At 38.7% G+C, this 26418-nt stretch overlaps 12 protein-coding genes and 2 non-coding genes across 14 annotated transcripts; 3 read left to right on the forward strand and 11 right to left on the reverse strand.

The window, feature by feature from the left end:
* Window positions 1-219: 219 nt before the first annotated feature.
* Window positions 220-2000, reverse strand: VTP21DRAFT_5647 (uncharacterized protein; the record flags this gene model as incomplete). The annotated part of the gene is made up of 4 exons (XM_069396191.1): window positions 220-555; window positions 634-951; window positions 1015-1150; window positions 1225-2000. 4 exons carry the CDS (start codon window positions 1998-2000, stop codon window positions 220-222), a joined length of 1566 nt encoding a protein of 521 aa, XP_069247728.1.
* Window positions 2001-2664: 664 nt separating this feature from the next.
* VTP21DRAFT_5648 (uncharacterized protein) lies at window positions 2665-4502 on the reverse strand (the record flags this gene model as incomplete). The annotated part of the gene is made up of 4 exons (XM_069396192.1): window positions 2665-3006; window positions 3069-3386; window positions 3449-3584; window positions 3661-4502. 4 exons carry the CDS (start codon window positions 4500-4502, stop codon window positions 2665-2667), a joined length of 1638 nt encoding a protein of 545 aa, XP_069247729.1.
* Window positions 4503-5626: 1124 nt separating this feature from the next.
* VTP21DRAFT_5649 (uncharacterized protein) lies at window positions 5627-6632 on the reverse strand (the record flags this gene model as incomplete). Its single annotated transcript, XM_069396193.1, has 5 exons — window positions 5627-5751; window positions 5814-6045; window positions 6241-6342; window positions 6399-6503; window positions 6579-6632. The coding sequence occupies 5 exons, from the start codon at window positions 6630-6632 to the stop codon at window positions 5627-5629; spliced, it is 618 nt and encodes a 205-aa protein (XP_069247730.1).
* A 637-nt stretch (window positions 6633-7269) lies between these two features.
* Window positions 7270-9279, reverse strand: VTP21DRAFT_5650 (uncharacterized protein; the record flags this gene model as incomplete). The annotated part of the gene is made up of 5 exons (XM_069396195.1): window positions 7270-7384; window positions 7448-7785; window positions 7848-8165; window positions 8227-8362; window positions 8438-9279. The coding sequence occupies 5 exons, from the start codon at window positions 9277-9279 to the stop codon at window positions 7270-7272; spliced, it is 1749 nt and encodes a 582-aa protein (XP_069247731.1).
* A 147-nt stretch (window positions 9280-9426) lies between these two features.
* Window positions 9427-10774, reverse strand: VTP21DRAFT_5651 (uncharacterized protein; the record flags this gene model as incomplete). Its single annotated transcript, XM_069396196.1, has 5 exons — window positions 9427-9462; window positions 9536-9736; window positions 9934-10245; window positions 10307-10442; window positions 10515-10774. 5 exons carry the CDS (start codon window positions 10772-10774, stop codon window positions 9427-9429), a joined length of 945 nt encoding a protein of 314 aa, XP_069247732.1.
* A 1313-nt stretch (window positions 10775-12087) lies between these two features.
* On the reverse strand, window positions 12088-13482 carry VTP21DRAFT_5652 (uncharacterized protein; the record flags this gene model as incomplete). Its single annotated transcript, XM_069396197.1, has 5 exons — window positions 12088-12432; window positions 12500-12599; window positions 12654-12817; window positions 12892-13027; window positions 13100-13482. 5 exons carry the CDS (start codon window positions 13480-13482, stop codon window positions 12088-12090), a joined length of 1128 nt encoding a protein of 375 aa, XP_069247733.1.
* Window positions 13483-14315: 833 nt separating this feature from the next.
* VTP21DRAFT_5653 (uncharacterized protein) lies at window positions 14316-15649 on the reverse strand (the record flags this gene model as incomplete). Its single annotated transcript, XM_069396198.1, has 4 exons — window positions 14316-14615; window positions 14683-15000; window positions 15061-15196; window positions 15267-15649. The coding sequence occupies 4 exons, from the start codon at window positions 15647-15649 to the stop codon at window positions 14316-14318; spliced, it is 1137 nt and encodes a 378-aa protein (XP_069247734.1).
* A 1449-nt stretch (window positions 15650-17098) lies between these two features.
* On the reverse strand, window positions 17099-18935 carry VTP21DRAFT_5654 (uncharacterized protein; the record flags this gene model as incomplete). The annotated part of the gene is made up of 4 exons (XM_069396199.1): window positions 17099-17428; window positions 17504-17821; window positions 17885-18020; window positions 18091-18935. 4 exons carry the CDS (start codon window positions 18933-18935, stop codon window positions 17099-17101), a joined length of 1629 nt encoding a protein of 542 aa, XP_069247735.1.
* A 1078-nt stretch (window positions 18936-20013) lies between these two features.
* Window positions 20014-21391, forward strand: VTP21DRAFT_5655 (uncharacterized protein; the record flags this gene model as incomplete). Its single annotated transcript, XM_069396200.1, has 5 exons — window positions 20014-20232; window positions 20295-20457; window positions 20518-20630; window positions 20697-21076; window positions 21151-21391. 5 exons carry the CDS (start codon window positions 20014-20016, stop codon window positions 21389-21391), a joined length of 1116 nt encoding a protein of 371 aa, XP_069247736.1.
* A 371-nt stretch (window positions 21392-21762) lies between these two features.
* Window positions 21763-22437, reverse strand: VTP21DRAFT_5656 (60S ribosomal protein uL24; the record flags this gene model as incomplete). Its single annotated transcript, XM_069396201.1, has 3 exons — window positions 21763-21911; window positions 21978-22232; window positions 22422-22437. The coding sequence occupies 3 exons, from the start codon at window positions 22435-22437 to the stop codon at window positions 21763-21765; spliced, it is 420 nt and encodes a 139-aa protein (XP_069247737.1).
* Window positions 22438-22835: 398 nt separating this feature from the next.
* On the forward strand, window positions 22836-23299 carry VTP21DRAFT_5657 (ribosomal protein P2; the record flags this gene model as incomplete). The annotated part of the gene is made up of 3 exons (XM_069396202.1): window positions 22836-22994; window positions 23065-23208; window positions 23273-23299. The coding sequence occupies 3 exons, from the start codon at window positions 22836-22838 to the stop codon at window positions 23297-23299; spliced, it is 330 nt and encodes a 109-aa protein (XP_069247738.1).
* A 688-nt stretch (window positions 23300-23987) lies between these two features.
* VTP21DRAFT_t246 lies at window positions 23988-24060 on the reverse strand. The gene has a single exon. It is a non-coding gene; the product is annotated as a tRNA-Ala (tRNA).
* A 1960-nt stretch (window positions 24061-26020) lies between these two features.
* On the reverse strand, window positions 26021-26102 carry VTP21DRAFT_t245. Its single transcript has one exon. It is a non-coding gene; the product is annotated as a tRNA-Ser (tRNA).
* A 44-nt stretch (window positions 26103-26146) lies between these two features.
* On the forward strand, window positions 26147-26385 carry VTP21DRAFT_5658 (uncharacterized protein; the record flags this gene model as incomplete). The annotated part of the gene is made up of 2 exons (XM_069396203.1): window positions 26147-26249; window positions 26312-26385. The coding sequence occupies 2 exons, from the start codon at window positions 26147-26149 to the stop codon at window positions 26383-26385; spliced, it is 177 nt and encodes a 58-aa protein (XP_069247739.1).
* Between the last annotated feature and the right edge of the window lie 33 nt (window positions 26386-26418).

A 26418-nucleotide genomic window follows, 5' to 3' on the forward strand; every position in this document is an offset into this window, starting at 1 on the left:
ATATGAGGACGGTGTGGGGTAATCCATAATTAGCACCTCTGACTCGTGTATGTTAAAGTAGAATGGAGTCACTTGCAAATTATTGGCCCAATTATTTGTAGTCTAAAATATTTAGGCAGTTGAAAAAATTAGGCCAGAATATGATTTTTTTTCTCCTGCTTAACTGAATAACGAAGGATGAACAATATATTCCGAGTTTCCGAGGGGTATGATGAGCATTTATTTTTTCTTACGCTTGGCCGATTTAGTAACTGGCTTATTGACACTCTCCAATACTTCTCTCGAGAACACGGCTGACTTCATCTGCTCGAGAGCTTCTGCGATTTGCTGCGCGAGCCACTTCTCTATGATTCCTTTGGTTTGGAGAGAACGAAGTTCTTCCAGTATTTGGAGTAACTCCATAAAGAGCTTGCGTCGCCTCGTGGTGTCGGGCAATGATGGACATATGCACTTACAACTCTCACAAATTAGCTGTGCCGTGGTAAAAGGATAGTCTTTGCACCAACGTTGAGTACGCACAGCGTATTTCAACGACTTGATACAATTTACTAGTCCCTGTTGAAAATAAAATTAGAAAAATAATGAGCACTATATAAATTGAGTGTAAAGAAAGCAGGACGGATAAACGCTTGCCTTGGCGTACTCATCAATTGCTTTAGCCTTCAATTGTTTCATCAGATCTGTTTCTAATCTACCGGGTGGGGCATCCGACTTGATAAATTGTCGCCACACCGCACACCAGTAGGTCCAGAAAACACAATCAACACCAGCAGGGCAATGTTTGAGCAAAACATCCTTGCCACAAAATTGAACAAAGTCATTCTGCTCTCTCTGCAAAAATTCAACAATATCAACGAGTTGTTGGGCTACCTTGACATCGGGCAGGGTCCAATCAATATCAGTGAGCCTCAATATTTTGTAGGAAAAGACGATTTCCGTCATAAAACGCAGCTACTTTGGTTGGTTTGATTCAGTGATCTGAGTTAGCAACGACAGAAAATGGAGATCTATTACCAGCATAAACTTGTAGAGTTCGCTGTCGCCCTCGCCTACAGTAGGTTTGGGTGAATTATATATAGACTCTAAGCTTATTAGTATTGGCTTATTAAATCCGAATCTGTAATGCAATTCTCGTTTGCAAACACATGTCCTTTGAAGATAAAGGTGGTGTGTGAGCAGAGCTATTAGACTAGAAGTGATTTAATTGTAGTCAAGTTTTCTCACCAAATTCTTCTTTGGAATTCAACTTGTACGAGATCTTTCTTGTTGGTATCGTCTTTATCCATTCGAAGAGTTAGAGCCATTAGCGCGGCTAGCGAGTAGAAATTATATGCATCCTCAAACCGAGCAAGCCAGCGCATACAACCCTCCATATTCAGAAAGGCTAGCACTATTTCAGAGGAAGGATTATCGAACACTTCTTCTAAAGAGCGCCTTGCTTGTGCAAGTAAACTCCCCATAGCTAAGTGAAGATCTCTTTTTACATATGTCTGTGGATGAGTCATCAGCAAATGGAGGGCTGAAAAAGCAATTGCAGTATGGACTAATGCTGGCTCTAGTTCATCGCGGTAATAGCTCTCGAGGAAACTCGCTCGTTTTGGATGCATCACATGAATAAAGCAATCGCTCACGTAGATGTGGAAGAGGTAGTCAGCGAGTGTCCGATTTATGTTGAAAGCTTTGGTTGCTAATTGGAATGTCTTATCTTCGATCGGTTTCGGTATATACCAAACTTTGAAATAGGTGCAGCGACGTGTTTGTGGTGCATTACCACCGAATATTGGTAATGTAAAATCAAATTTTCGATTGTCTGCCGATTTTCCCTCAATGACAAATTGAGCACTAAGGAGTCGGTGCAGTTCGGTGAGAGTATTCAATCTGAGCTGGTAGCTCAATGAATTTGTCATGACCGATCGAAGATCTTCGAGATCATATTCAGCCTGGTCGTTTTCCCCAAATGCGTTAGCTTCTTGGATATCTGAGTCAAAGGTAACATGCATTTCCTTGGTATAGAATACAATAGTGGAATGGCAAATAAGCTCAAGGAGACTGTTTCTAATTCTGATATATCAGGTATTGACAAATTCGGAAATAGTATGGCAGAGAGTTGGAAATTGACTTTAGGGTTCATTTAGGATGAATTCCGTCAAAAATATTTGTGTCCGAGATATAAACTAGTTCATTTTCTTGGTTCCCATCGATGACATTATGTATATCACTACACTACCCCTGATACATATAAAGTGATGGACTCTTTTAGCGATAAATGAGCAACCACTTTTTTCGCTGTCATAAATGATTTACGACTTAGTTTGGACGCATTAAACTCCTCTCTTGCAAATATAGCCATCCTCATCTCCTCCAATTCTTTGACCATTCAGCTCGTGGGCCTTTAATCAATTTTCCTCCCTGTTTTCGTGTGACTTCAATACCTACACCTGCACTGACTCCTAGAAATCCTGCGTCTAATCCCGAGGTCAAAGTGTGGCTAGGCTGCGAACATATTGTTTACGAGAGGTATTGGAGTGTTTGTAGAGGAGTAAATTTTGTACTAAGAAAAGAAGCAAGGGACATATCGGATGGTAAAATTGCAATTTATTGACTCTTAGATTATCTAAATACTTGAAATAAAGTGTGCAGGTGCAAGACAGGATGAGTGATTAATTATGTTTCTGACGATTTTACTGCTATACGTCGTAATTTGGGTATGTGCATGGCTCCCAGCTCTTCTGCAGAAAATACATCTGACCTTATCTGCTCGAGCACACTGATTATTTGGCATGCGATCCATTGCTCTAATACTCCCTTGTTTTCAAGCGACTTCAAAGCCTCCAACACCTGCACTAGCCTCTGGAAAATCTGGCGACGTATCTTGATATCAGAATGGATGCGGACTATTAGTTTGGTGTTTTCACAAACTGAGTGAATATTTAAAAGCGGATAATTATCACACCAGCACTGTGACCTAATCACGGCTTCGATTACTGCTATAGTTTTAAATAACCCCTGGATAATCATGGCTAAACTTTAGAATCTCCTGTAAGGTCACAAAATAACTGTTTTGCTACCTTTATGAACTCTTCCAGAGCTTTCTCTCGCATTTGCTGCATCAGGTCCGTTTCTAATCTTCCCGGGGGGGCGTCTGACTTAATGAACTGACGCCAAAGATTACACCAATCGGTCCAGAAATTGCAGTGGAGTTCAGACAGGTGGTAATTGTGCGCAATATTCTCACCACAGTATTTCAACGTTTCTTTGTGATCCCTTTGCAAAAATGCGGCAATACCAACGAGCTGCTGGATGATGAGATCATCGGAAAGGGACCAGTCAATATCTCGAAACTCGAGAAGTTTGACGTTGAATTGGATTCCCGTCAGAATATACACCTATCGTGATATGATAGAAATGAAGTCTCTTTTCAGCAATAACTTAGTGTACAACCCATTACCAGCGTCAATTTATATAGCACCCTATCGCTGTTCATTACTGTGGGTTTAGGAGATCGTATGACTAAATCCAAGCTGATCAACTCTGGTTTATCAAATCCAAATCTATAAAACATCTCACGATGGCACAATTTTGTCCTATATATATATAGATGTCAAGATACAATGTCTACATCAAGTAGACCCCAAACAAGAGGTTTTTTGCTGTTCTAACCAGATTCTTCTTCGGAATTCTATCTCAAATGGGTCTCTCATACTCGAATCATCCTTGTCCATCTGGAGTGTTAATGCCATGAGAGCAGCTTGCGAATAAAGCGTATATGCGTCCTCAAAACGAGCAAGCCACGTCATAGTGGAGTCCATATTAAGGTAGGCAATGACTATCTGAGGCGAGGGTGTATCGAATGCATCCTCCAACGACTGCTTCGCCTGTACAAGTAGACTCCCTATTGCGGAATGAAGCTGCTTCCTAATGGGAGTCTGTGGATGTGCCAGTAGCAAGTGGATAGCCGAAAGAGCAACTGCAGTGTGAACGAGTGCTGGCTCGAGCTCATTGTGGTAATAACTCTCAAGAAAAGAAGCAGGATTTGGGTGTACATTGCGTGTAACGCAGCCGCTTGCATAGATGTGAAAGAGATAGTCTGTTAGTCTGCGTTTAACGGTGGTTGATTTCTTTGTCCAGCGAAATTCATTGTTTTCAAATGGCTCTGGCGAAGAGCGGATTTTAAAATAGGTGCAGCGACGAATTGGTTCACTCTCATAAATATAGTTAGGTAACTGAAATTGGAAAGGTAGATCGAAGAGTGGTTTATTTTCAGTTATATACTGAGCGCTGAGGAGACGATATAGATCGGTTAGCGAGTTCAGTCTAAGCTGGAATCGTAAAGCATCTGCAGAAAAGAGACAGTCATATGAATTCGAATCTTCCTCATGAAATTCTTTTACAACATCAGGTGAGGATGCAACATAGGCGACAATAGAAGATACATCTTCTGGCTGGGAAGTTACTAAATGTGGATTGGCAGGTTCAATAAATGGCACCTCACTCTTGAACATTATGATACATTAAAAAGAATTGTACAGAGTCTTGGCAGGTCAAAATTTGATGAAGAGATTTTTTAAGTTTGCTCACGATTAAAGCGTAGTTGTCTTTGCAGACATATTGACTAATCTAACTGGTGGGTAGATTTTCGCTTAGATTTAAATACACTATGCAAGTGTGTATGGTTCTCCTCCTAAATAAGAAGCGAGCTTTGTTAGAATAGCAAAACTGCCTCTACTCCAGTTTTAATGCAACACCGCTATAGTATATGAAGCCACTGTCGAGCTTTCTAAGGGCAGCATTCTCAATAATCTTCCATGTGCACAGACTGAGATGCTCTCAGAGATTAAAATTACATGGAAATTGAATGGCAATATATTTCCTTGATCAAATCGACCATCATGTATATTTTTTATAAAAACAATTCTGCTGCAGCTGCTCAGACTTGTGCAATTATTTTCCAAGTGAAATTAGAGCGGTAGAATACCACCCAGAAAAAATATGCACTGATTCCATATGCGGACATAAGTAAGTTAACAGTTTGGTTGATCAAACTGAATATATAGTATCATCTCATTCCAATTGCTAAGAAAACTCGCAGTAATGGAAATATCGATAAGAACTAGCAATTACTAGGAAACTTTACTGCTATACGTGGTAATTTAGCCTGGTATTTGGATGTGGAAAGAATTATTCAAAGCCCAATATTATATCTCCCCCATATTTCATAGCTTACGGTAAATTTTAATTTGGCCTCGAATATATTTTTTAATATTTTTAGATATTATGCGAAGCATGATTTAATGGATAAAGGGTTTATTGTATCAACTGGTTTCATTTTCCATTGTTTCTTGCTCCAAGGAAATCGTATATTTCGCATGATACTTTATTGGCTCGGTATTCAACACTATTAACGTTTGCTATAAATTTAGAGAAATAGAACACAAGTATTATAAACAATTTGAGATGTTGTGTTGCACGATATCAAGCATGAAAAAATATGAAAGTTAGTTTCCTGTACAGAGCATGATGCAAAATGAAGCAACGTTAAAGGTATAGTGGTGAGTATGTATTATGTAAATCATAAAAAGTCGTAATCAGTTACAAGAAGAATATATAGCATTCGAATTTTAATTCGCTAGTATTTGATCTTCTGGAGTAGTAGTCGCTGAGCTTGCTTTTCTGTTTCTAAAAACTCTAGCACTTCAGATGCTGTGGGACGTATTTTAGGGTCATCACTGAGCATGCGCTTTCCAATTTCACCTAGGAAAATTAAATTCTGTATAATGGAGAACACATGGTATATGGAAAAGAAAAATACTCACCGAGTTTCGAAAGTAGATTTAATTCTTGAAGAGTTCTGCCTGCACTGTATATATCAGCTGGAAATCCATGGGGCTCGTGTCGTTCAACCTCGGGTGCAATAAAAGTCTCAGTTCCAGCACCACTTTGTGTTTGCCTATCTTGGATTTCCTCAGCAAGATCGAAATCAAGTAAAACCCAGCTACCGAAGAAGATAAATAGATCGATAAGGGTAAAATGATTGTGTTGAAAAAACTGTTAAATTATCGCTTTTGCTTCTCACTATATCCGATATTGTTTGGTTTGATATCATGATGAATAATACCGCGGGTGTGTAGGGAATTCAATGCAAAAAACAAATCTTTCATAAAGCCTTCTACAGTAAGCTTGGACAAAGACAATAAATAAAAGAAAAAGAGTAGGAAAAAGAGTAAAAATAATAGTCAATACTTTGAAAAGATCTCTGCCGTAAACTTCTACTTTATCTAAGATCATGCCGTAACAACCATTAAGCAATAAAGTATCGTAAAGCCGCACAATATTTGGCGGGTCCTAAAAAGCATGTCAGTGTAGCGGTGCGAAGGGCTAAAACAAAAAGCAATAAATACCTGGAGTTTTTGAAGTAAAGAAATTTCATGCCCTTTTCCAAGCCTAACTACAAATGCGAATGACTGCTCTCTATGAACTACATGGAACACGCGTGTATGATCACTCTATTGTGAAATATGTATTTGATTATTAAGATCAATTTTTATGTAACCACAGGATAAGAAAAAGCTAAATCTTACCTTGTGTATAGTACCGATATAATGGTAACCACATTTTTGTAAAAGAGGTAACATAGACATAGATATATCAGTTATAGATTAGCGATCACTTCCGCTGCCATAATTTTCTGATCCTTGTTTCCTTTTACCACCTATTGTGTCTTTTCCTTTCTTTGAGGGAGTAAATTTCGAGCCTCCAGGACGCGATTCCAACTGCATTTGAGGAGGAGGATATCGATCTTTACCGAAAAATATGAGTTAGATCATAAAGTATCCGGTAAAACAATTGAATACCCATTGTTATCGGGCCTCGTTTACCGGCAAGTTTTTGGACTGTGAGCATTGTTTCTCTGATACACCCAAGAATGAAGCTACTGATTGAAAATATGATCTAGGTTGAGCGAGGTTATCAAATTGACTTCTAGCTCTCCTTTAAGCAATTGCTCAAAGAGACAGAAGTTGAAGTGTGAACCATTTATTCCCTGGCGCTCTCCTATTGGTTTCATCTCAAATTCATACCCGCCATTCGTGGAGAGCAGAAGACCATATGCTCTGAGTTCAATAGCACCATCGGGGACTCTCGTTGCCATTTTCTCTAGTGAATGACGCAGCAACTTTAACAAAATTTTCTCTTCATATATTCCAAAAGCCCAGCAATTTGTTAGACATGCTTTTGTTGAGCTTCTTAAAAACGCTTCTATTTGTCAACTCATTAGGAACTCACTTCATGCAGTGCTCTTTCTGTAATACACTCTTCATCTAATTTGCTGAATGCTTGGGAGTCCGGCATTTGGCTAAACGGGAACGAGTCGAAGATGTCATTCATACTTCTTATTTATGTCTTCTGTTAGTCATAAAAATGGCAGGTGCATCTGTATGAAGATAATTACATATTATTTGGCCTTATTGCTATACGCCTAAGTTTAGGCGGACGTATAGCCTTCAATTCCTCTCTAGAATATACAACTGATTGCACATCCTCAAGTGTATTGATTATTTGGCTTATAGACCATTGCTCTATGACTCCCTTGTTGTCGAGTGACTTCAATAACTCCAACACTTGCACTAACTCACGGAAAGCCTTACGCCTAATATTGATGTCAGGATGGACGTGTATTATAAACTTGGAGTTCTCACAAATTTTATGTACGCTACTAAAAGGATAATTATAGCACCAGCTCTGTGACCTAATTACTCCCTTAATTAAGGTTATAGAATTGGACAATCCCTGGAACATTACACTTGAGGATTAGAATCTACGTTGAGCGCATGAGAAAATTGCGTTGTTACCTTTAAGAACTCTTCAAGAGCCTTTTCTCGCATTTGCTTCATCAAATTCGTCTCTAATCTACCTGGAGGAGCATCTGACTTGATGAATTGACGCCAAAGATTGCACCAATCACTCCAGAAATTACAGCGGAGCCCAGAGAGGTGAAATTTTCGGAGAATATTCTCACCGCAGTACTGTAACGTCTCGACATGATCACTTTGCAAAAATGCAGCAATATTGACCAGCTGTTGGATGATGAGATCATCGGGAAGTGACCAGTCTATATCTCGTAGTTCAAGGAGTTTAACATTTAGCTGGATCGATAGCATAAAGAAAAGCTTCCATAATTTGTCACTGGGTTAGTAACAATTAGTAACAGCAACCTTTGAAATAATTTACCAGAGTTAATTTATAAAAGTCTGCGTCGTCTAATGTTACTGTTGGCTTTGGAGATCGGATGATTATATCCAGGCTAATCAGCTCTGGTTTACCATATCCAAATCTATAATCCAATTCACAGTAGCAAATATAAGCCCTAGATATATAATATAAACCTGTTAATTGATGCAATCAATTAGGTACCAAAAATTATATGTATTAATTTTCTAACCATATCCTTCTTCGAATTTCAATTTCTACCGGATCCCTCACATTTGGGTTATCCCTATCCATCTGGAGCGCAACTGCCATGAGTACGGCTTTGGAATGAAATCGATAGGCCTCCTCAAAGCGCGATAGCCATGTCATACAAGAATTGAAATTAATAAAAGTAGCGACTATCTGAAGTGAGGGCGTGTCAAATGCATCCTCTAACGATTGTTTCGCCTTGGAGAGTAAACACCCTGCTGCAGATTGAAGCTGCTTTTTTAAAGATGACAGCGGATGTGCCAATAGCAAATGAATAGCAGCGAGAGCAATTGCACTGTGGACAAATGCTGGTTCAAGTTCATTGTTGTAGTAACTCTCGAGAAAGCACGCGGGATTTGGTATTAACTTGTCTGTAACACAGCCACTTATGTAGGTGTGAAAGAGATAGTCTGTAAGTCTTTGATCGTTGATGGTAGGTCTCTTTGTCCAAATGATATCCTTATATTCAATCGGTTTTGGAATTTGGCCCACCCTAAAGTAGGTGCAGCGTCGGATAGGCCTGTTACTACCTATATAGTCTGGTACCTGTAAGTTGAAAGAGAGATTGGGTAATGATTTTCCTTCAATTACAAATTGAGCACTAAGAAGACGATGCAGATCAGTGAGCGAGTTTAGTCTAAGCTGAAAGCGTATTGCATCTGGTGTAAAGAAGATGCTGTATGGATCAGTGTCTTCATCACTATCATCAATAATAGCATCAAGTGCGGGTGTGACACAGAAGATGCCTTGAGATTCATCCGAATACTGGGACGCCACCAAGCCCAGACCGGCATGGTCATGAAGAGAGATCTCTCCTTCACTCATTTGAGTATATTAAACAGAAACCGAAGAGGTCTTGGCAATTGCCGGTGGAAATGTTAAAGAGTGGCTGAGAAATCCAATTGAAAAATTCAACTTCAGCAAGATAATTAGCAGGATGTCGCTCAGATTTATTTTCAATTAAGACTTCTACTATAACGAATATCTTGAGTTAACCGGTTTTATCTGCTACAAAATTATAGTAGTGCTGCTGAAGCGACTTTGTTACTAAATCAGAAACATCTGTAAATAGCTAACTTACTTTATTCGGTTTTATAGCTATTCGTCTTAATATGGGCAAACCCACTTTCTCTAATTCCTCTTTAGTAAATACAGCTGGCTTTAGCTCCTCTAACGTACTAACTATTTGACACGCAAGCCATTGCTCGATGATGGCCTTGTTTGCAAATAATCTCAACAACTCTAGCATCTGCACTAACTCCCGGAAAATCTGGCGTCGTATCTTGAAATCATGATGATTATGTACTATGAATTTGGCGTATTCGCATATTGAAAGTACGCTTAAAAATGGGTAATTTTTGCACCAGCTTTGTGATCTAATAATACTCTTGATTGATACAATAGAATTAGATAGCCCCTATTAAACCATGCTCATAAGTCAGAATCTGTGCTGAGCACAAGTGAAAGTTGCGTTGTTACCTTTAAGAACTCTTCAAGAGCCTTTACTCGCATTTGCCTCATCAAATCCGTTTCTAATCTACCCGGAGGGGCGTCTGACTCGATGAATTGGCGCCAAAGGTTGCACCAATCACTCCAGAAGCTGCAGTGGGTTTCAGACAATTCGTATTCGTCTTTTCCACCACAATATTGTAATGTCTCGCTGTGATCACTTTGCAAAAATGCAACAATACTAGCAAGTTGCTGGATGATGTGAACATCGGGTAATGACCAGTCAATATTTCGCAACTCTAGAAGTTTGCAGTAGAAGTGTATCCTCAACATAAAGGAAACCTACAATTATAGATTGGAGAATAAGCTACTTCAATTAGTGTTATACCCTGCTATTAGGTACCAGCTTTAATTTATATGACTCGGTGTAGTTTGCAGTTGCCGTTGGTTTCGGAGATTGGAGGATTATATCTAGGCTGATAAGCATCGGCTTATCGAATCCAAATCTAAACAGCATTTCGCGCTGGCATACTAATGCCCTATTTATGAATTGAATCCATTAATATCTGTGTCAAATAGAAACTAAGCACTCTGGATATTGCAGCACTTACCAGATTCTTCTTCGAAATTCTAACTCAATAGGATCCCCCGCAACTGGATCATCTCTGTCCATCTGGAGTGCAAGAGCCATGAGGGCACCTTGCGAATAATATCGATATGCATCCTCAAAGCGCAAAAGCAATGCCATACAATGATTCATATTGAGAAAGGCTGCGACTATCTGAGGAGTGGGTATATCAAATACATCTTCCAACGACTTCTGTGCTTGAATAAGAATGCTTTCAATCGTAAAATGGAGCCGCTTCTTCATATGCGACTGTGGATGTGCTAATAATAAGTGAAGAGCTGAGTAAGTAATAGCCGTATAGACAAATGCAGACTCAAGTTGAGAGTTGTAATAAAGCTCCAGAAGTGAAGCAGGATTTGGATATAAATTGCCGTTAGCACAACCATTCGCATAGGTATGAAAGAGGTAATCTGTAAGTTTACGTTTGATAATGATGGATTTCTTCGTCCAACTAATCACATCATTTTCTATCGGTTTTTGTGAAGAGTGGATTTTAAAGTAGGTGCATTGCTGAGTTGGTCCTCTGTAATCGCCATTATTTGGTAACTGGATGTGAGAAGATTGATAGGGCAACTTTTTGCCTTCTAAAATAAGGCAAAAAGTTGCCCTTCTAAAATAAACTGAGCGCTGAGAAGACGATATAGATCGGCAAGCGAGCTTAATCTGAGTTGGAATCGTAGATCATTCGCAGTAATGAGGAAGTCATTAAGATTACTGACTTCTCCATTGTGTTTAGTTTTCTCATTTACAAAATCGTCTAATTCAATGCATAGGGCATTAGGGGAATTATCAAAAATTAAAGACATCACTGAATGCAGACTAGCAAGCCCTAGAATTGTTAATTCTCCTTCACACATGCTCAGGAAATATCTCTTTTTCTTGCACCATAATATGTATTAAAATGAAACAGTTAAAAATTAACAGCAAAAGTTTTGAAAATTTATGAATGATTACTATTTTTGGCTGAGTAATAAAAATTTGGTAATGAGGATATGGCATAATATGAAACTATCTTAGTATCTGCATAATCATCATAAATACATTCATTACCAACTTGAAAATTCCAAACTAGCCGCCTGTGCTACATCTTTATTGATTTACTACTTAAGGCGCAAGAAGCAGTGAGTTGCCCTCAAAATTTCTGACCATAAAACTATCCCCTATACTATTTTTTTTTTTTTGAAAAGTTAAATAGTGAAACATGAAAAAAAACTATATTATCAAACACGATGGATGAGGTATCAGACAGAAAAATTTCTTCTCGAGCATTTGTACAACTACGAGTCGTGCCTGTCGAAATTTCATTGAAGGAAATATATATATTGGAAAGATAAACTACATTTACGCTTTAGTTTTCCATATCTTGGTATTTTCTGACGAATAGTCACCTTTTTGTAATTTCGTCTTAATCTATGAGTAAAAGATGAAAAAAGAGCATAAAGCTATTTGATACGGCTCCTGGAAATATAACATACTAATACAGATATCATCAAAGAATATACATTGGGTTTATTCCACCATTTGAGCATTAACCTTTGGTAGGAGTATCTAAGCATCTAATTATCCTTATTTGGCTTCATCATTAGTCGTCTCAACTTGGGTTGGCGCATGGTCACTAGTTCATTTTCAGAAAACACAGCAGGCTTCATCTCTTCTAGTGTATTGACTATTTGACCTACGAGCCAATTTTCTACTATTCCTTTGTTTTCTAACAACCTAAACAAATCCTGCAACTGTGCTAGCTCCTGGAAAACCCTGCGTCTGATTCTGATATCAGGATGGATGTGAGCTATGAATTTGCCGTTTTCGCAAATCATATGCATACTTAAAAAGGGGTAATTATTGCACCAGTTCTGAGTTTTAATAACCCCCACGATGAATGATATTGAATTTAAGTAGCCCTATACATTTATAGCAGGGTTTAGGCAGTGTTCATTATATAAGACGTGAATGAATTTTCAATGTCACCTTCACCAACTCTACAAGAGCTTTCTCTCGCATTTGCCGCATTAATTCTGTATTTAATCTACCCGAAGGTGCATCTGACTTGATGAATTGTCGCCAAAGTCTACACCAATTAGACCAGAATCCACAATGTAATTCCGATAAATGATAATTAGACCTGACATTTTCTTCACAGAATTGTGCAAACTCTTGGTAATTATTTTGCAAAAACGCAGCGATACTAACAAGCTGTTGAATGATGACAACATCCGGTAGAGACCAGTCAATATCTTGGAGTTCTAATAGATTAAAAACATAATCGATCTGCTTCATAAAATACATCTATTATAATTTAATACAGAGTATTGTAATTGTTAAATTAGAATGGTAAAATTGAATGTCATTTTCTTCGGTACCAAGTCTAGCTTGTATTTCTCGCTATCGTACACAGTAACTGTAGGTTTCGGTGAGCTTCTGATGGTTTCCAATCTTATGAGTTGAGGTGAACCTTTTTTGAATCTGTATACAATTTCTCGTTGGCAAACCAATGCCCTATGTGTAAGATATAGTCAGTTTATAATTGCGTCAGACGAGGGTAAAAAGTAAAAAATATGCGTCTTTAACCATATTCTCTTGCGTAATTCCATTTCGACGGGGTCTCCCACACTTGGATCTTCCTTGTCCATTCCGAGTGCAAGTGCCATCATTGCAGCTTGCGAATAATAAACGTATGCCTTATCTAATCGAACAAGCCAGGTCATACAATCCTCCATATTCATAAAAGCTAGTACTGCCTGAGGAGAAGGTGCATCGAATATATCTTCCAATGATAGCTTTGCTTGTATCAATAAGTTTTCAGCTACCAGATAGAGCTGCTTCTTTATGGGTATTTCCGCATGTGATGCCAACAAGTGAATTGCTGAGAATGCAATAGCAGTCTGAACGAGCGCTGGCTCGAGCTCATTGCGATAATAACTTTCGAGAAATGCTGCAGGATTAGGGTGCATAAATTGACTAAAACAATCGCTCACATAGACGTGGAAGAGGTAATCTCTGAATTTACGTTTTATTGCATCAGCCCTCCTACTGCATCTAATATCTTCATCATCAATTGGATCTGGAAAAGAAGCGATTCTAAAATAAGAGCAGCGACGAATACATCCATTGTCATCACCATATCTAGGTAGTTGGAAGTGAATGGGAAAGTTGGGTATTGATTTGCCTTCTAGGATAAATTGTGCATCAAGAAGTCGATGTAGATCGGTGAGAGAATTCAATTTAAGCTGGATACTCAAATTTTCCGCACTTGAGAGGAAATTATAAAAATATTTGACTTTCTCATCCTGATCTTTTACTATACTTCCACTTTCATCTGCCGTAAGTGATAAGTATGTATCGGATGCTCCATAGAAGTATTGGGACGCAAATGAGTGGTCACCGTGTTCTAGAAACGGCTCTTCGATTCTGTCCATATTAAAACATTGCAGACAAATTGCTTTCCAATGCTATTCATATAGAGGAAGTCTAAAATGACAGCAACATCCGTCTAACTTTAGGACATACCTTTTATAGAAAATGCTATGACTCTATCACTCTAATCCACAACCACCATAATTATGCAGCCAAGGCGGATCGCTTCAGAATTCTGAAGCGATAAGTGCGTTAACATTCTTTTTCCCCCTTTCCTCCTACATATTATATAGCTTCTATATTCTATTGTGTAAAATATATAACATATTTGTCATTTAAAAAATATAAGCAATGCATTAAAAAAAAAGATAAAGTCTAACTACTTTAATGCAATTTATTTTAATCCTGCTTTTACATTCTTTTTCTAGACCTAGTATGCTTTTTGCAGTACCTCCCTTGAAAATACTGTTGGTTTCATCTCCTCTAAAATTTCTACGATTTGGCTTGCGAGCCACTGAGTTAAAATTCCTCTTGCTACCAGTGATTGAAGCAAGTCCAATAAACTAATAAGCTCCTGGAAAATCAGACGTCGTATCGACACCCTTGGGTGCGTTTGGGTTATGAATCTAACATTCTCACAAATTATATGGGCTCCTATTAAAATATTTGACTTGCACCTAGCTTGGGCACCAATCGCCCACTTAAGTGATGCTATACAATGGATTAAGCCCTGTTCATTCATACCAAAAATGCTCCAGAGTCAAACCACAAGTGTAAATATTCAGAAATATTATTACCTTAACATACTCATCGAAAGCTTTTTCACGCATTTGCTGCATCAATATTGTTTCCAATCTCCCGGTAGGGGCGTCTGACTTGATGAACTGTCGCCAAAGGGCACACCATCTAGACCAAAAACTGAAATTTATTCCAGGAGGAAAAATCTTGCTCAGATCATCTTCGCTGCAATATTGAATTGCTTCAGTTTGATCGTTTTGCAAAAATCCAGCAAATCCGACCAGTTGTTGGGCGATAATAGCATCAGGAAGTGTCCAATCTATGTTCTGGAACTCCAATAGTTTAGAATATGTGATAATATCCAGCATGAAGCACACCTGTAATATGGTAAATTAATTTGCTAAAATGGACTATTGGCAATTATCACGAATTATTACCGTCGCAAACTTATATGATTCGCTATCACTCGCTGTCATGGTAGGCTTTGAAGATGCTTTTATAGTGTCTAGAGCTATTAGCGACGGTTTATCGCATTCAAATACATAGAACAATTCGCGCTTGCAAACACTGGCCCTTAAGAAATTAATGATTTACATGTATCAGTTTAAACAAATAATTTGAGCAAATAAATGATTGATTCTACCAGATTCTTCTTCGAAACTCTAGATGCACAGGATTCTTTTCCGTAGCATCATCTTTGTCCATTTGGAGTGCGAGTGCCATCAGTGCGGCTTGCGAGTAGCATGTATATGCCTCCGTAAAGCGCGAAAGCGAGTGCAGACATGCATCCATATTTATAAAAGCGAGGACAGTCTGTGAAGAAGGGACGTCAAACACATCTGCCAGTGACTGTTTTGCCTGTGAAAGTAGACTCCTTAGAGCCATGCGGAGCTGATTCCTAAGAGGTGTCTCTGGATGTGATAGCAATAAATGAACAGCTGCCCATGCTATCGCAGTGTAGATCAGTACAGGTTCAAGTTCACATCGATAGTAGCTTCCAAGAAAAAATTCACGGTTTGGGTGCATAGTGTCAATACAACAGGCGCTCAAATAGACATGAAAAAGATGATCTATGAGCTTCTTCTCTTTGACGATGATCGATTTTGAGGGCCATATAAGGAATTTATCGTCTATTGGCTTTGGGAGAGTATGGATCTTGAAATAGGAACAATAGTGCTTTCTGTTGGTACCTAATGCATATATTCGAGGACGAAAGATTCCCTCAGGCAATACAATGCCATCGATAAAATACTGAGCGCTAAGTAGATGATGTAGATCAGTAAATGAATTTAACCTAAGTTGGAAGTACAAAGCATTTGCAGTTAAAAGTAGATCACAAAGACCATGCCGCCCCTGAAGGAGGCCTTCTATGCCATCTGCTGTATTGTACGCAGAAGTAAAGTATATGGCATTCTGTGTTTCATCTGAGCAATTAGCAGGAAAACCTGGTGGAAAACTATGCTGCAGGAGCGAGAGAATAAACTCGGACATCTAATTTTATAATTCGTTTCCTAATCTAGTCGAGGACGTTGGCTTTATAGAAATTGAGAATTGAAAACAATTAAAATTAAAATTCAAAAAATCTCAGGCTTGCACAAAGCTATGGTTATGGTTGACTAGTATTTAAGCATAGCCTACGGTATATATAACTGGGAAAATAGGGGAAACTCCTGCTCGTAAGAGCTTTATTGGAGGAGTAATTGTGGTTGCTCAATGCCAGGCTATTCTCGAATTTACAAATTAAAATTGGCTACATTTGAATGTTTAATTGTCTTTTGTTCACTGAGGAAATATCAATTTGTAACAGGGAAACTAAATTAGCTAGGAGAGTTGGAAAGCATCTTATTGACATTTTATTGCTGATTACAAGCATATCTAAGCAACGCATCTTAGCGATACTTAGTTTTTCTCACCGTGATTCTATTGAAAATACTGAAGATTGTATCGACCCACTATTCCCATAATATTTTGTTATTCAGATAAAACTTCATAATCCTATATATAAGCAGATGAATTAAGGGTTTGTTAAAAAATAGACTGTAAGATTTTATAACCTGTACAGTAGGGGTAACTGGACCTTAATTGGTTCACGTATTTTACAATTTACTCTGGTTGACTTCGGCATCACTGTTTAGGATAACATCCACATAATTTCCTCCAGTGGACGATAAAATAATATTGTGAAATAATACTATGGATATTGCGTTTGGTATCATAATACAATTAAATGGTTAATATGTTGCAATTATTTAACTTATAATTGAACTCTCGGCTATTAAATAAAGTTTATACTTACCTTTTACTGATTTTTATATTTGATTTCATTAAGTGTCAAAGCCTCCAGACATGGAAAATATTTTTTTAAATATAATGAAATATATCAAAATCTATCCTATTTAAATAAAAGACAATAAATACAACAACGGTGTTGGATATATATATAAATGCTAATCAACAAATAGAAGTGAAAGAGGTTTAAGGCTTCCTTATTACTATGGGCTTTAAGCGTTTCGCTTCCAACTCCTCCTTGGAAAATACCATTGGCTTAATCTTCTCTAATGTATCTACAATTTCATTTGCAATTCGATTTTCTATTAGCTTGCCGATTCCAGAATGCCGGCGCATTAGCTGTAGTGTTTGAGCAAGTAACCGGAAGCATTTGATCCGAATCAGACGATCAGGATGAACGTGCACAATGAATTTGTGCATTTCACAAATTAAATGAACATGGAGATGTGGGCAAAATGAGCACCAGGATTGCTTACAGATGTTATTCTGAAAAAGCAAGGTCATTTCAGTGAGCCCCTATTTGATTAGGAACAGGAAAATAGAATATGGATAAGTAATGCAGTGCTATGGATAGGCTAGTGGAATGACTACCTTGACATATCCTTCTAAGGCGAGTGTCTTCAACTGCTGCATTAAATTTGTGTCCAGCCTCCCAGGGGGCGCATTCGATACGAGAAAAGGTTGCCATAAATTGCACCACGATATCCAATAACTACAATCCACCTCAATAACAAATTCGGAATGTGGATTACCCTTTCGACATTGTTGCATCAGCATTACTTGATGTCTTTGTAGGAAAGTAGCAACACTGACGATATTTTGCACAATGGTAGGGTCAGGTAACGACCAGTCTATCTCTCTCACGCCGGCAATTTTAGTACAAAGTAAAACCTCTTGTTCGAAAAGAAACTATTGCATGCATATATTAGTGCCAAGTATTATATCTTAGTACCGCATTTCAGATGGATTTACCAGTGCGATTCTATATTTAACACTATCGTTAGGCATTACAGTTGGTATAGGAGAGGTTCGCATGGTCTCCAATGGAATAAGCGAAGGCTTCCCCAGCGCGTGAACATACCAGACCTCTCGCTTACAAACACACCACCTAATTATAAGAGATAGAAAGGGAGAGGGAATAAGTCTTGGAAAGCAAGGCGTTATTTAATATTACTAACCATATTCTTTTCCTGAATTCCTTTTGCACAGCATCAACTTCAGCTGGATAATCCTTATCCATTTCTAGTGAGAGACCCATCAGTGCAGCTTGCTTGTAATACCCGTATGCATCAGTAAGCTGGGAAAGGGCTCGCAAACAAGTTTCCATATTGATAAAAGCTAGAACACCGTGCGGAGTAACCGAGTCAAAATCATCTTCCAAGCATGACCGTGCTTTAGCCAGTAATTCTCCCGTCACTCCCCGTAACTGATTTAACATCGGGGCTTGAGTGTGAGTGAGTAAAACATGAACGGCTGAGAAGGCCAGAGCCGTGTAAACCAGTGCAGGCTCAAGCTCATTGCGGTAATATTGTTCAAGCAGAGAAGAACGATCCGGATGCTGCATCCATGTAAAGCAATCGCTTAGGTAAACGCTGAAGAGATAGTCTGCAAGCCTGCGTCGAAGGCCAAATGGTTTATTTGGAGGGCTAAACACTTTGTCTTTAATAGGTTCTGGTAGAAAATGCGTTCTGAAGAGTGTGCAAGGATGATTCGCGCTATAGTGTGGCTGAATGAGTGCTGAGAAGTCGGGGGGAGCTATACCTTCAATCAGTAGTTGCGTGCTAAGAAGGCGATGAAGATCGCCAAGGGAATTCAGCTTGAGCTGGAAACGCAACCCATCACCTGATAAAAGATATTTGCAAGGATCAATTTCATCCTGATAAGGACTCGGTGCACAGTTGGCCGCCTTTTTTCGTAGAGAGTTAGATTGAGCACAACTTGAATTGCTCTCGTTATCGAGGCGTTTGAGTTTTGATGATTGGATAAGATCAATGCTATCTATCACTTCTTCTAATTCTAACATCTGTAGCCAGATCTCCACGCTGTTTAGATATAGAAGAGTGGTTTAATTTTATTACACACCATGAGTTGGATTAGAGTTATCTTATTAATAGGAGGAGTAGTAAGCAAACTTTATAAGGACGCTGCCACAGACATCAGAGCTCCACAAGCCACATAATGTGCCACAATAAGCAGTTGACCAGTAAATACATAAATTAGACGACTGTGTAAACCTAGTTTACTCGAAATGAAATATCTTTACAAGTGCGGTAGATTTGGCAAAGACGCACCAAAGATTCTCGCATTATTATCTCTTAAACTCTCCCCTCTTCCGACACTAGTTAGTGGCCATCAGGCTCTTAATTTTTAAATGCATTAGCTCATTTTATTGTATTAGTTCAGACAAGTTTATGAGAAAATTTATCTACAACACAAGACTTATATTTCCAAAGCTGTAAGAAAATTTGTAAATCTACTATATATTATTTCATTTATTAGTTGATTCACTCCTCTGTAGTTTATGAATCCTTCTCAGTGGATATCAAATTTTCACCCCCAATTCCGCCTCTCTCCCTTTGAGATTTTACTTACATGCGAATGAATAGAGTTGCAAGTTTCCAAAACCAATATTGCGAAGATGAATCGTTATTATATAACAACTTGCAACGGATCATAACTGTGGTATAATTATATGTGTCATATCTATTTACCCCATAATATATCAATCTCTAACTCCGAGCCTCATAAAGTTCGATCCTCGGTTTTTCCACCCGCGGGCATTCAAAATTTTGAAACTTGTTCTTCGCTCTCTTCATAACACTAATCATCTCTGACATCAAAAGTCAAAATAAACATGGAAGACGTAGATTCTCCCCCAAGGGATTTTCCATCCCCTCTATCGGATTTGCCCTCTCCGCCCCCCTTTTTACAGTATACAAAAGAAGACGATGCGACCACGAGTTTTTTTTGTGAGTTTTCATACAATTCCGACACGCTTAAGAAAATTTTGGATCTCTTTTCTGGTTTAATAACTTGGAACCCTGTCGTTTTGGTGTTTGTTTTGTATAGTACACCCACGAACACTTACGGTTTTGGCACTCATGCTTGCTGTCCTTCTATGGGTAGCAGTCGGTGTTGAAATCACCGATACATTAACCAACGTAAAGCTTGGCATTTTTGCCTCTGTCCTTGTGTTCATCCTGATTGGCACACTCCAGTTTCCTGATGGGCCGTTCATACGACCGCATCCTGCGTTGTGGCGAGCAGTACTCTCAGTCAGTGTACTCTATCAAATGGTGCTGGTTTTCTTGTTGTTTATGGTATGTTTTGATTTTATATTTATATTCTCTTGGTAATTTTAATGTGAATAATGAATGAATAGAATAAGAACGATGCGCGAAAGCTTCTTGTGTATATTGATCCGGCTCTCGGAGTGGCCCTTCCGGAGCGCTCTTACGGTGATCATTGCGAATTCACCATTTCGAATGTGCTTGAGCAGAGTGATATTTTTGTTTTGGCACATGCACTTGGCTGGTTCGGAAAAGGTAGTTTATTATCATTCTAATAGAGCGATAACACATTATTCATGTTTGTTACCCCACAAGCTCTTATTCTGCGAGATGTTTGGTTCTGCTGGATTCTCTCAATATTGTTTGAGCTTTGCGAATACTCGCTGCAGCACCAGTTGCCTAACTTCAAAGAGTGCTGGTGGGATCATGTAAGGCATATAGGCTTAGCTTTTTATCTCGCTAACGCAAGTCGTAATACTTCTCAAATTCATTAGTGGATTCTCGATGTACTGGTGTGCAATTGGCTAGGCATCTATATAGGCATGAAAACCTGCGAGTATTTCGAGATGAAGCAATATTCCTGGCGTGGCCTACGCGAAATTCCCACGATTCGCGGGAAAATGAAACGTACCGTACAACAATTCACCCCACACAGTTGGACTCGGTTTGAATGGGGCACTACGAAGAGTTTTAAGAACTATGTGTCAGTGGTATTCCTACTGGCTATATTCTTGGAATGCGAATTGAACTGCTTCTACTTGAAATATTTGCTCTGGATCCCTCCTGAACACCCTCTGAACACATACCGCCTGGTGTTCTTTTTCTTCGCAGCAATCCCGGGCGTGCGTGAACTATACCAGTTTGTAACGGATAAGTAAGTGATCTCCCAAAATTGAAGGCGGGATGACAACAACAACTTAATTTAACACTAAAATGTTGGTACTACAGGCGCTGTAAACGAATGGGACCTCAAGCCTGGCTTCTTATTGCAATCATTTTGACAGAGACATTGATATGCATCAAACTTGGACAGGGAGAATTCACAGAGCCAACCCCGGCTACGGTGGTGTGGTCTTGGGCTCTTCTACTTACAGCTGTGGTGGGCTATGGAGTATATTTACTCCTTTGGCCTTCTCATGCCTTAAGCAACACTAAGGGAAATGAGCCTTTGCATGAAAAGCTAAACTGAGTTGATTAGAGTATATATTCAGTATATATTTATATAGAGAGATATATATTTTTCAATAGAATTTCTCTTAGCATATATCTTTTTAACATGCTAAACACATTTCCGCGATTTTCCCACTATATTGTTTCTTATCCATTTGATTTTTAATACGATTCATTAATTATTTTTCGAAAAACCGATAATGCACAGAAGTGAACGTTGCTCTGCTTTTTCTGCAATCTTAATTATTATTCATATTCAGTCGCAACCCCTTAAAAAAGTGGCAAGGAGGCAAGCGATGAAAGGAAGAAAAAGTAAAAAACAAGGAAATAAAACACAAGAGGAATATGAAATAGAGTAAGTTGAGATGAAAGATAGGAAGTTGAATTGACTTATTCCTGCATAGTGTCCTCAGCTTTGTCCTTTCCCTTGCTTGATGCAGAGCGGTCCTTGCGCTCAAGCAAATTTTTGCGGTCCTTATCGATCTTAAGCTTAGTGATAACGACTTTTGAGGGGTGAATGCCGATGGGAACAGTAGAGCCTGGAAAAAGAAAAAAAATTAATTGAATATGTGAGTGAGAGCTTCAAGACATTTCAAATTATATACCGTTCACTTTCTCCCGATTAACTCGCTCAATGTGGACAATCCACTTCTTGCGGTATACTTGCACAATTTTTCCCTCACGACCTTTGTAAGAGCCACGAACAACTAGGACCTCGTCATCCTTGCGGATTGGAATAGAGCGAGCATGGTACTTTTCCCGGAGCTCCTTAGAGAGCGAGGCGCTCATGATCTTGCGTCGAATGTTGGAGGGAGCTGAAAAATGGGCCTTACGGCTCTTGCGGCGGGATGAACTGACGTCTAAGAATGGATAATAAAATGAGCATCAAAATGAGCAAAAGATCGTAACATAAGTAGAGGGAAATTAGGAATTCAAGACGAGATGGATTAAGATAGCATTTATGATCCCAATCGCGTCTCATTGTGCCTCGGTAACCCAAAAATTCCATCCTTCATCTCAACAAAGCCATCCATCCATCGACTACTCACCCTTGCAGAACTTCATTGCTGCTTATTATTCAATCCACACTACTACACGTCGGCGAGGAGTAAGAGGGGTGTCAGTATTAGACCTAATCCCCTTTTCTTTGTGCCTTTCTCGTTTGTGACTGCAAAAATCACGTGATAACATCTTAGCTCCTCTTTGTATTTTTTAAAGTCGACCAAATCATAGATTTGGTTCCTCCCTTTTGCTATTTTATTGTCAAGGTACGATCATATAGCAATGCATTGAATCATCTGGAAATGGGTTAAGCTAGATGGATGAATGGAAGAATTGCTATTGGAGATGACAATGTACTATGGATAGATGGATGGATGATTCGCATTGTTGCTGCCAATTTTCATCTTGAATTTTGCAATTAATTCTTGCTTTCCAATTATTAATAGAGATAAAACCTCAACATGCGTCACCTTGCTGCGTACCTTCTCCTGAACTTGGGTGGTAACTCCGCTCCTTCTGCCGATGATATTAAGAAGATCCTCTCGACCGTTGGTATCGAGGCCGAGGACGAGCGCCTCAACAAACTCCTGAGCGAGCTTGAGGGCAAGGATATCAACGAGGTTTGCATCTGACGTGGTATATTGTACTACTCTATGATTCAAGATTATAACACGTATATTCCTGTTCTAGCTCATTTCCCAGGGTAAGGAGAAGCTTGCTTCCGTCCCCACTGGTGGCGCCGTCGCTGCTGGTGGTGCTGCTCCTGCTGGTGGCGCTGCTCCTGCTGAGGAGAAGAAGGAAGAGAAGAAGGAAGAGGAGGAGGAAGAAGATGAGGTAAATATAGAGACATTATATATACTGAAAAAGAAACGTGTTAATGAGCTCTACGTCTATATAGGACATGGGCTTCGGTCTCTTCGACTAAATGGATTGTCATTCGACTTTCGCTTTTCCTTTTTAATAAATATAACATCGTTGTCTCTTCATCCAAACTCGCTCTTGCTCCAATAAGAATCCAAACAATAAAAAAATATTAGCTGAAATTTGTCAGGCAACTATACAGTATGAAACCTCCAAAGCATAATAATATTATGAACTCCATTGTTTAAGTGTACATCACATTTTAAACCGGCCTTTGCACTTTATATATTCTAGAGCTCATTTAAGGAACAATTATAAACGGAAATAGTCAATGGTGTTTAATTTTTTCTTAGGATTAATATTCCTTCATATTTATTGTAAGGTCAATTATTCTGCTACTTCAAAATGATACAAAATAATTCTGATATCTAGTAAAGCAAAGAGCTGAGGGATAATTCTATTAGTTTACTTATTTTTTTTCCTCTTGGGGCATAGATCCCCACGTCAACTTGATAATTTTATCTTAAGGGAATGGAGAGTCATAATGCAACGTCTAAACACAGGTATTATCCATAGCCCACCATTTAAATTAATCATAAGAATTTTTGGTACTTTTTTACAACCGTTTGATTACTTGTTGCAATATAGTTGATTGAGCGCTGAGAATACCTTGTCTTTTACTAGAATACTGGAAGTTATACTAGATAAGAGAGAATTATTATATGGAGAAAAAAATGTGAAAAAAAAAAAGATGGAGAACCCGGGTATCGATCCCGGTGCCTCTCGCATGCTAAGCGAGCGCTCTACCATTTGAGCTAGTCCCCCAACTCGAGAATGGACGCCAAAAATGGTTATTTGATATGATAAATTCAAAAGCAGTCACAATTTTTCCTGGCACTTATTACAAAAGGATGGTTTTCTACATTCACACTTTCTGTCCTGCCGTGCCTGGTCTCTCCATTATGACTGTCTTTCATTGCTACCCCTTGCTTGACGTATCTGTTATGTCTGGTCTCTCTACCTACCATGTCTGGCTACTCTATTATTATTGTTTCTTAATTTTTCCCAATCTTCTGCTAGCAAATGACTATAACCTGCACAAAGGTATAAGATCTTCGATTCATCTCCACCGATTAACTTCATAAGAATACTTTTCTATAAAGTTAAAAAAATAGTGTTTATTACATATAGCCCAAGTAAATTCGATGGGGACGAGATATTCTTCACCTTAAACACCTCTCTTTAACACGATATTAGTAAACGTCTTATTCTTATCACTATATCCCATCCTGAATCCAAGTATTTATGCGTCTCCCTCTTCCTTTTATATTATTTATTAAAGTAATCTGTCTGAGGGTAACCTATATGTCAACACGCTTTGGGTGTTGATGGCACGTAAAATATGCAAGGTAAACATCGAATAATTCAACTTAATGCTAGCTACACTCTATTAGCCGTTATCCCCATAACTCCCCATTCTATTAAAGAAATTATCATACTCGATCAAAATCCCGGGGGAGGGGTCATCGATATGGCGATAAAAATAGCAAAGCATTAATTGAAAATCATATCGTACTATATAGCTGATTGGAGTATTTCATAGAAAAATTACGTGCAAGCGGCCACTATTTAGAGGCCTAGGAGGCCCATTTATGTAAAAAAGAACAGTCAGACAAGCAAATCAATTACAATTCAGGTCAGAAAAAATAGATTATCTGACATACAATGAATGACCAGCACTCCTACTACCAGCAACAGTAATAGCACAACCTCATGTAGAACAGCATTCAGTGGGGAAATATGCTAGGCCGTGTCGGCTTTAAGGTTCAACTATCAAGGAATATTAACAGATATATTCCCTCACTTAGACCCAATTGTGCCCTTCATTCTTATAGTGCTTGATAGAGTATTACCCCCGATTAACCTTGCCGAAAACCAAATTGATATCTCACCAATAATAGGACACTCCAAAAAATTTTCTACGATGCTGTCACCCTTCGAGAATTCACGTACAAGCCCACTTGGTCATTCGCAATAGCCGCACCTTCGCATATATCAAACCTAGTTTGCATGTGCCTACAACCAATTATTATAGAAGATGATGTTGTGAGAGGCAAGGTCAACGCCCAAAAGGGACGAAGAATAGCCGGTGAGTGAAAAATATTTTTTTTTTTTCACATATACCGTCTCCCCCAAGTACCACACACACTGGCAAGCAAAATGAAAACTCCTGGAAGGATTAAAAACCTTCATTTGCCAGCTACGATGTACCCGGCGAAACCTTCCACTCTGTCGCGTAGGAAAAAAACATTTTCGTGTGCTTGGCACTTTATATTCTAGTCATTCCAAGAATACTTCATTCTTAGTTTTCAAAATAATTTTCATAGTTAAATTTTTCTTATTATTTTTTCTTTTCTTTTAATATTATTTTTTGTAATATTCATTTTGCATTTGACCGGAAGTACCTCGTTTTTATCAATAAACGGCTTCATTACCGTGAAGCATGGACTGCTGGGCTTTCAATTTCCCGTGGTCAGTCACGGACGATGAGCATAAGCAAAGAAGTATAAATAAATATTGTGAAACGACCTTAAGGCCAATATTTATTATCCAATTTCTATTTGAACATGTATTGAATCAATTTTTGATTTCTAGCGCATTAATGAATATACACAAGGGGAAAGGATGGTTCAAGGGAACAAAATTGTAGAACTCAAAAGATAGAGATGTAATGAACTATGGATGAAAGAATAAAAAAATAGTTTTAAAGGTAGAATTATCCAAACGACAGCTGCAGGATTCGAACCTGCGCGGGCAGAGCCCATGTGATTTCTAGTCACACTCCTTAACCACTCGGACAAGCTGTCTTCCTTTTTGAAAGTACAAACAGGAAGAAGGGTCTGCGCCGCAAATGTTACGAGATAATTGGTTTTTGTACGGGGAACCTGCTTACAACCCGCAACGCAAAGGAGGGTTCTGGTTTAATCAGTTCCAAACGTGGCGTATGCTCGGAGGTAGCCCAGTAGCATCACCAAACTGGACTGCGACCGAGGTCTTGTCCCTACCTCTCTACAAGTGCCCGTTAATCACAGACGAGGACCGACAAATGGAGGAGCCAAAACCCCCAACACCGCCATACCTCCTCAATGAGATACTAACTTTCGTACGCTGCAGAGGACAAAT

This window comes from Calcarisporiella thermophila, assembly GCF_041956535.1.
Source record: "Calcarisporiella thermophila strain CBS 279.70 unplaced genomic scaffold VTP21scaffold_23, whole genome shotgun sequence".
In the NCBI taxonomy this organism is placed as follows: domain Eukaryota; kingdom Fungi; phylum Calcarisporiellomycota; class Calcarisporiellomycetes; order Calcarisporiellales; family Calcarisporiellaceae; genus Calcarisporiella; species Calcarisporiella thermophila.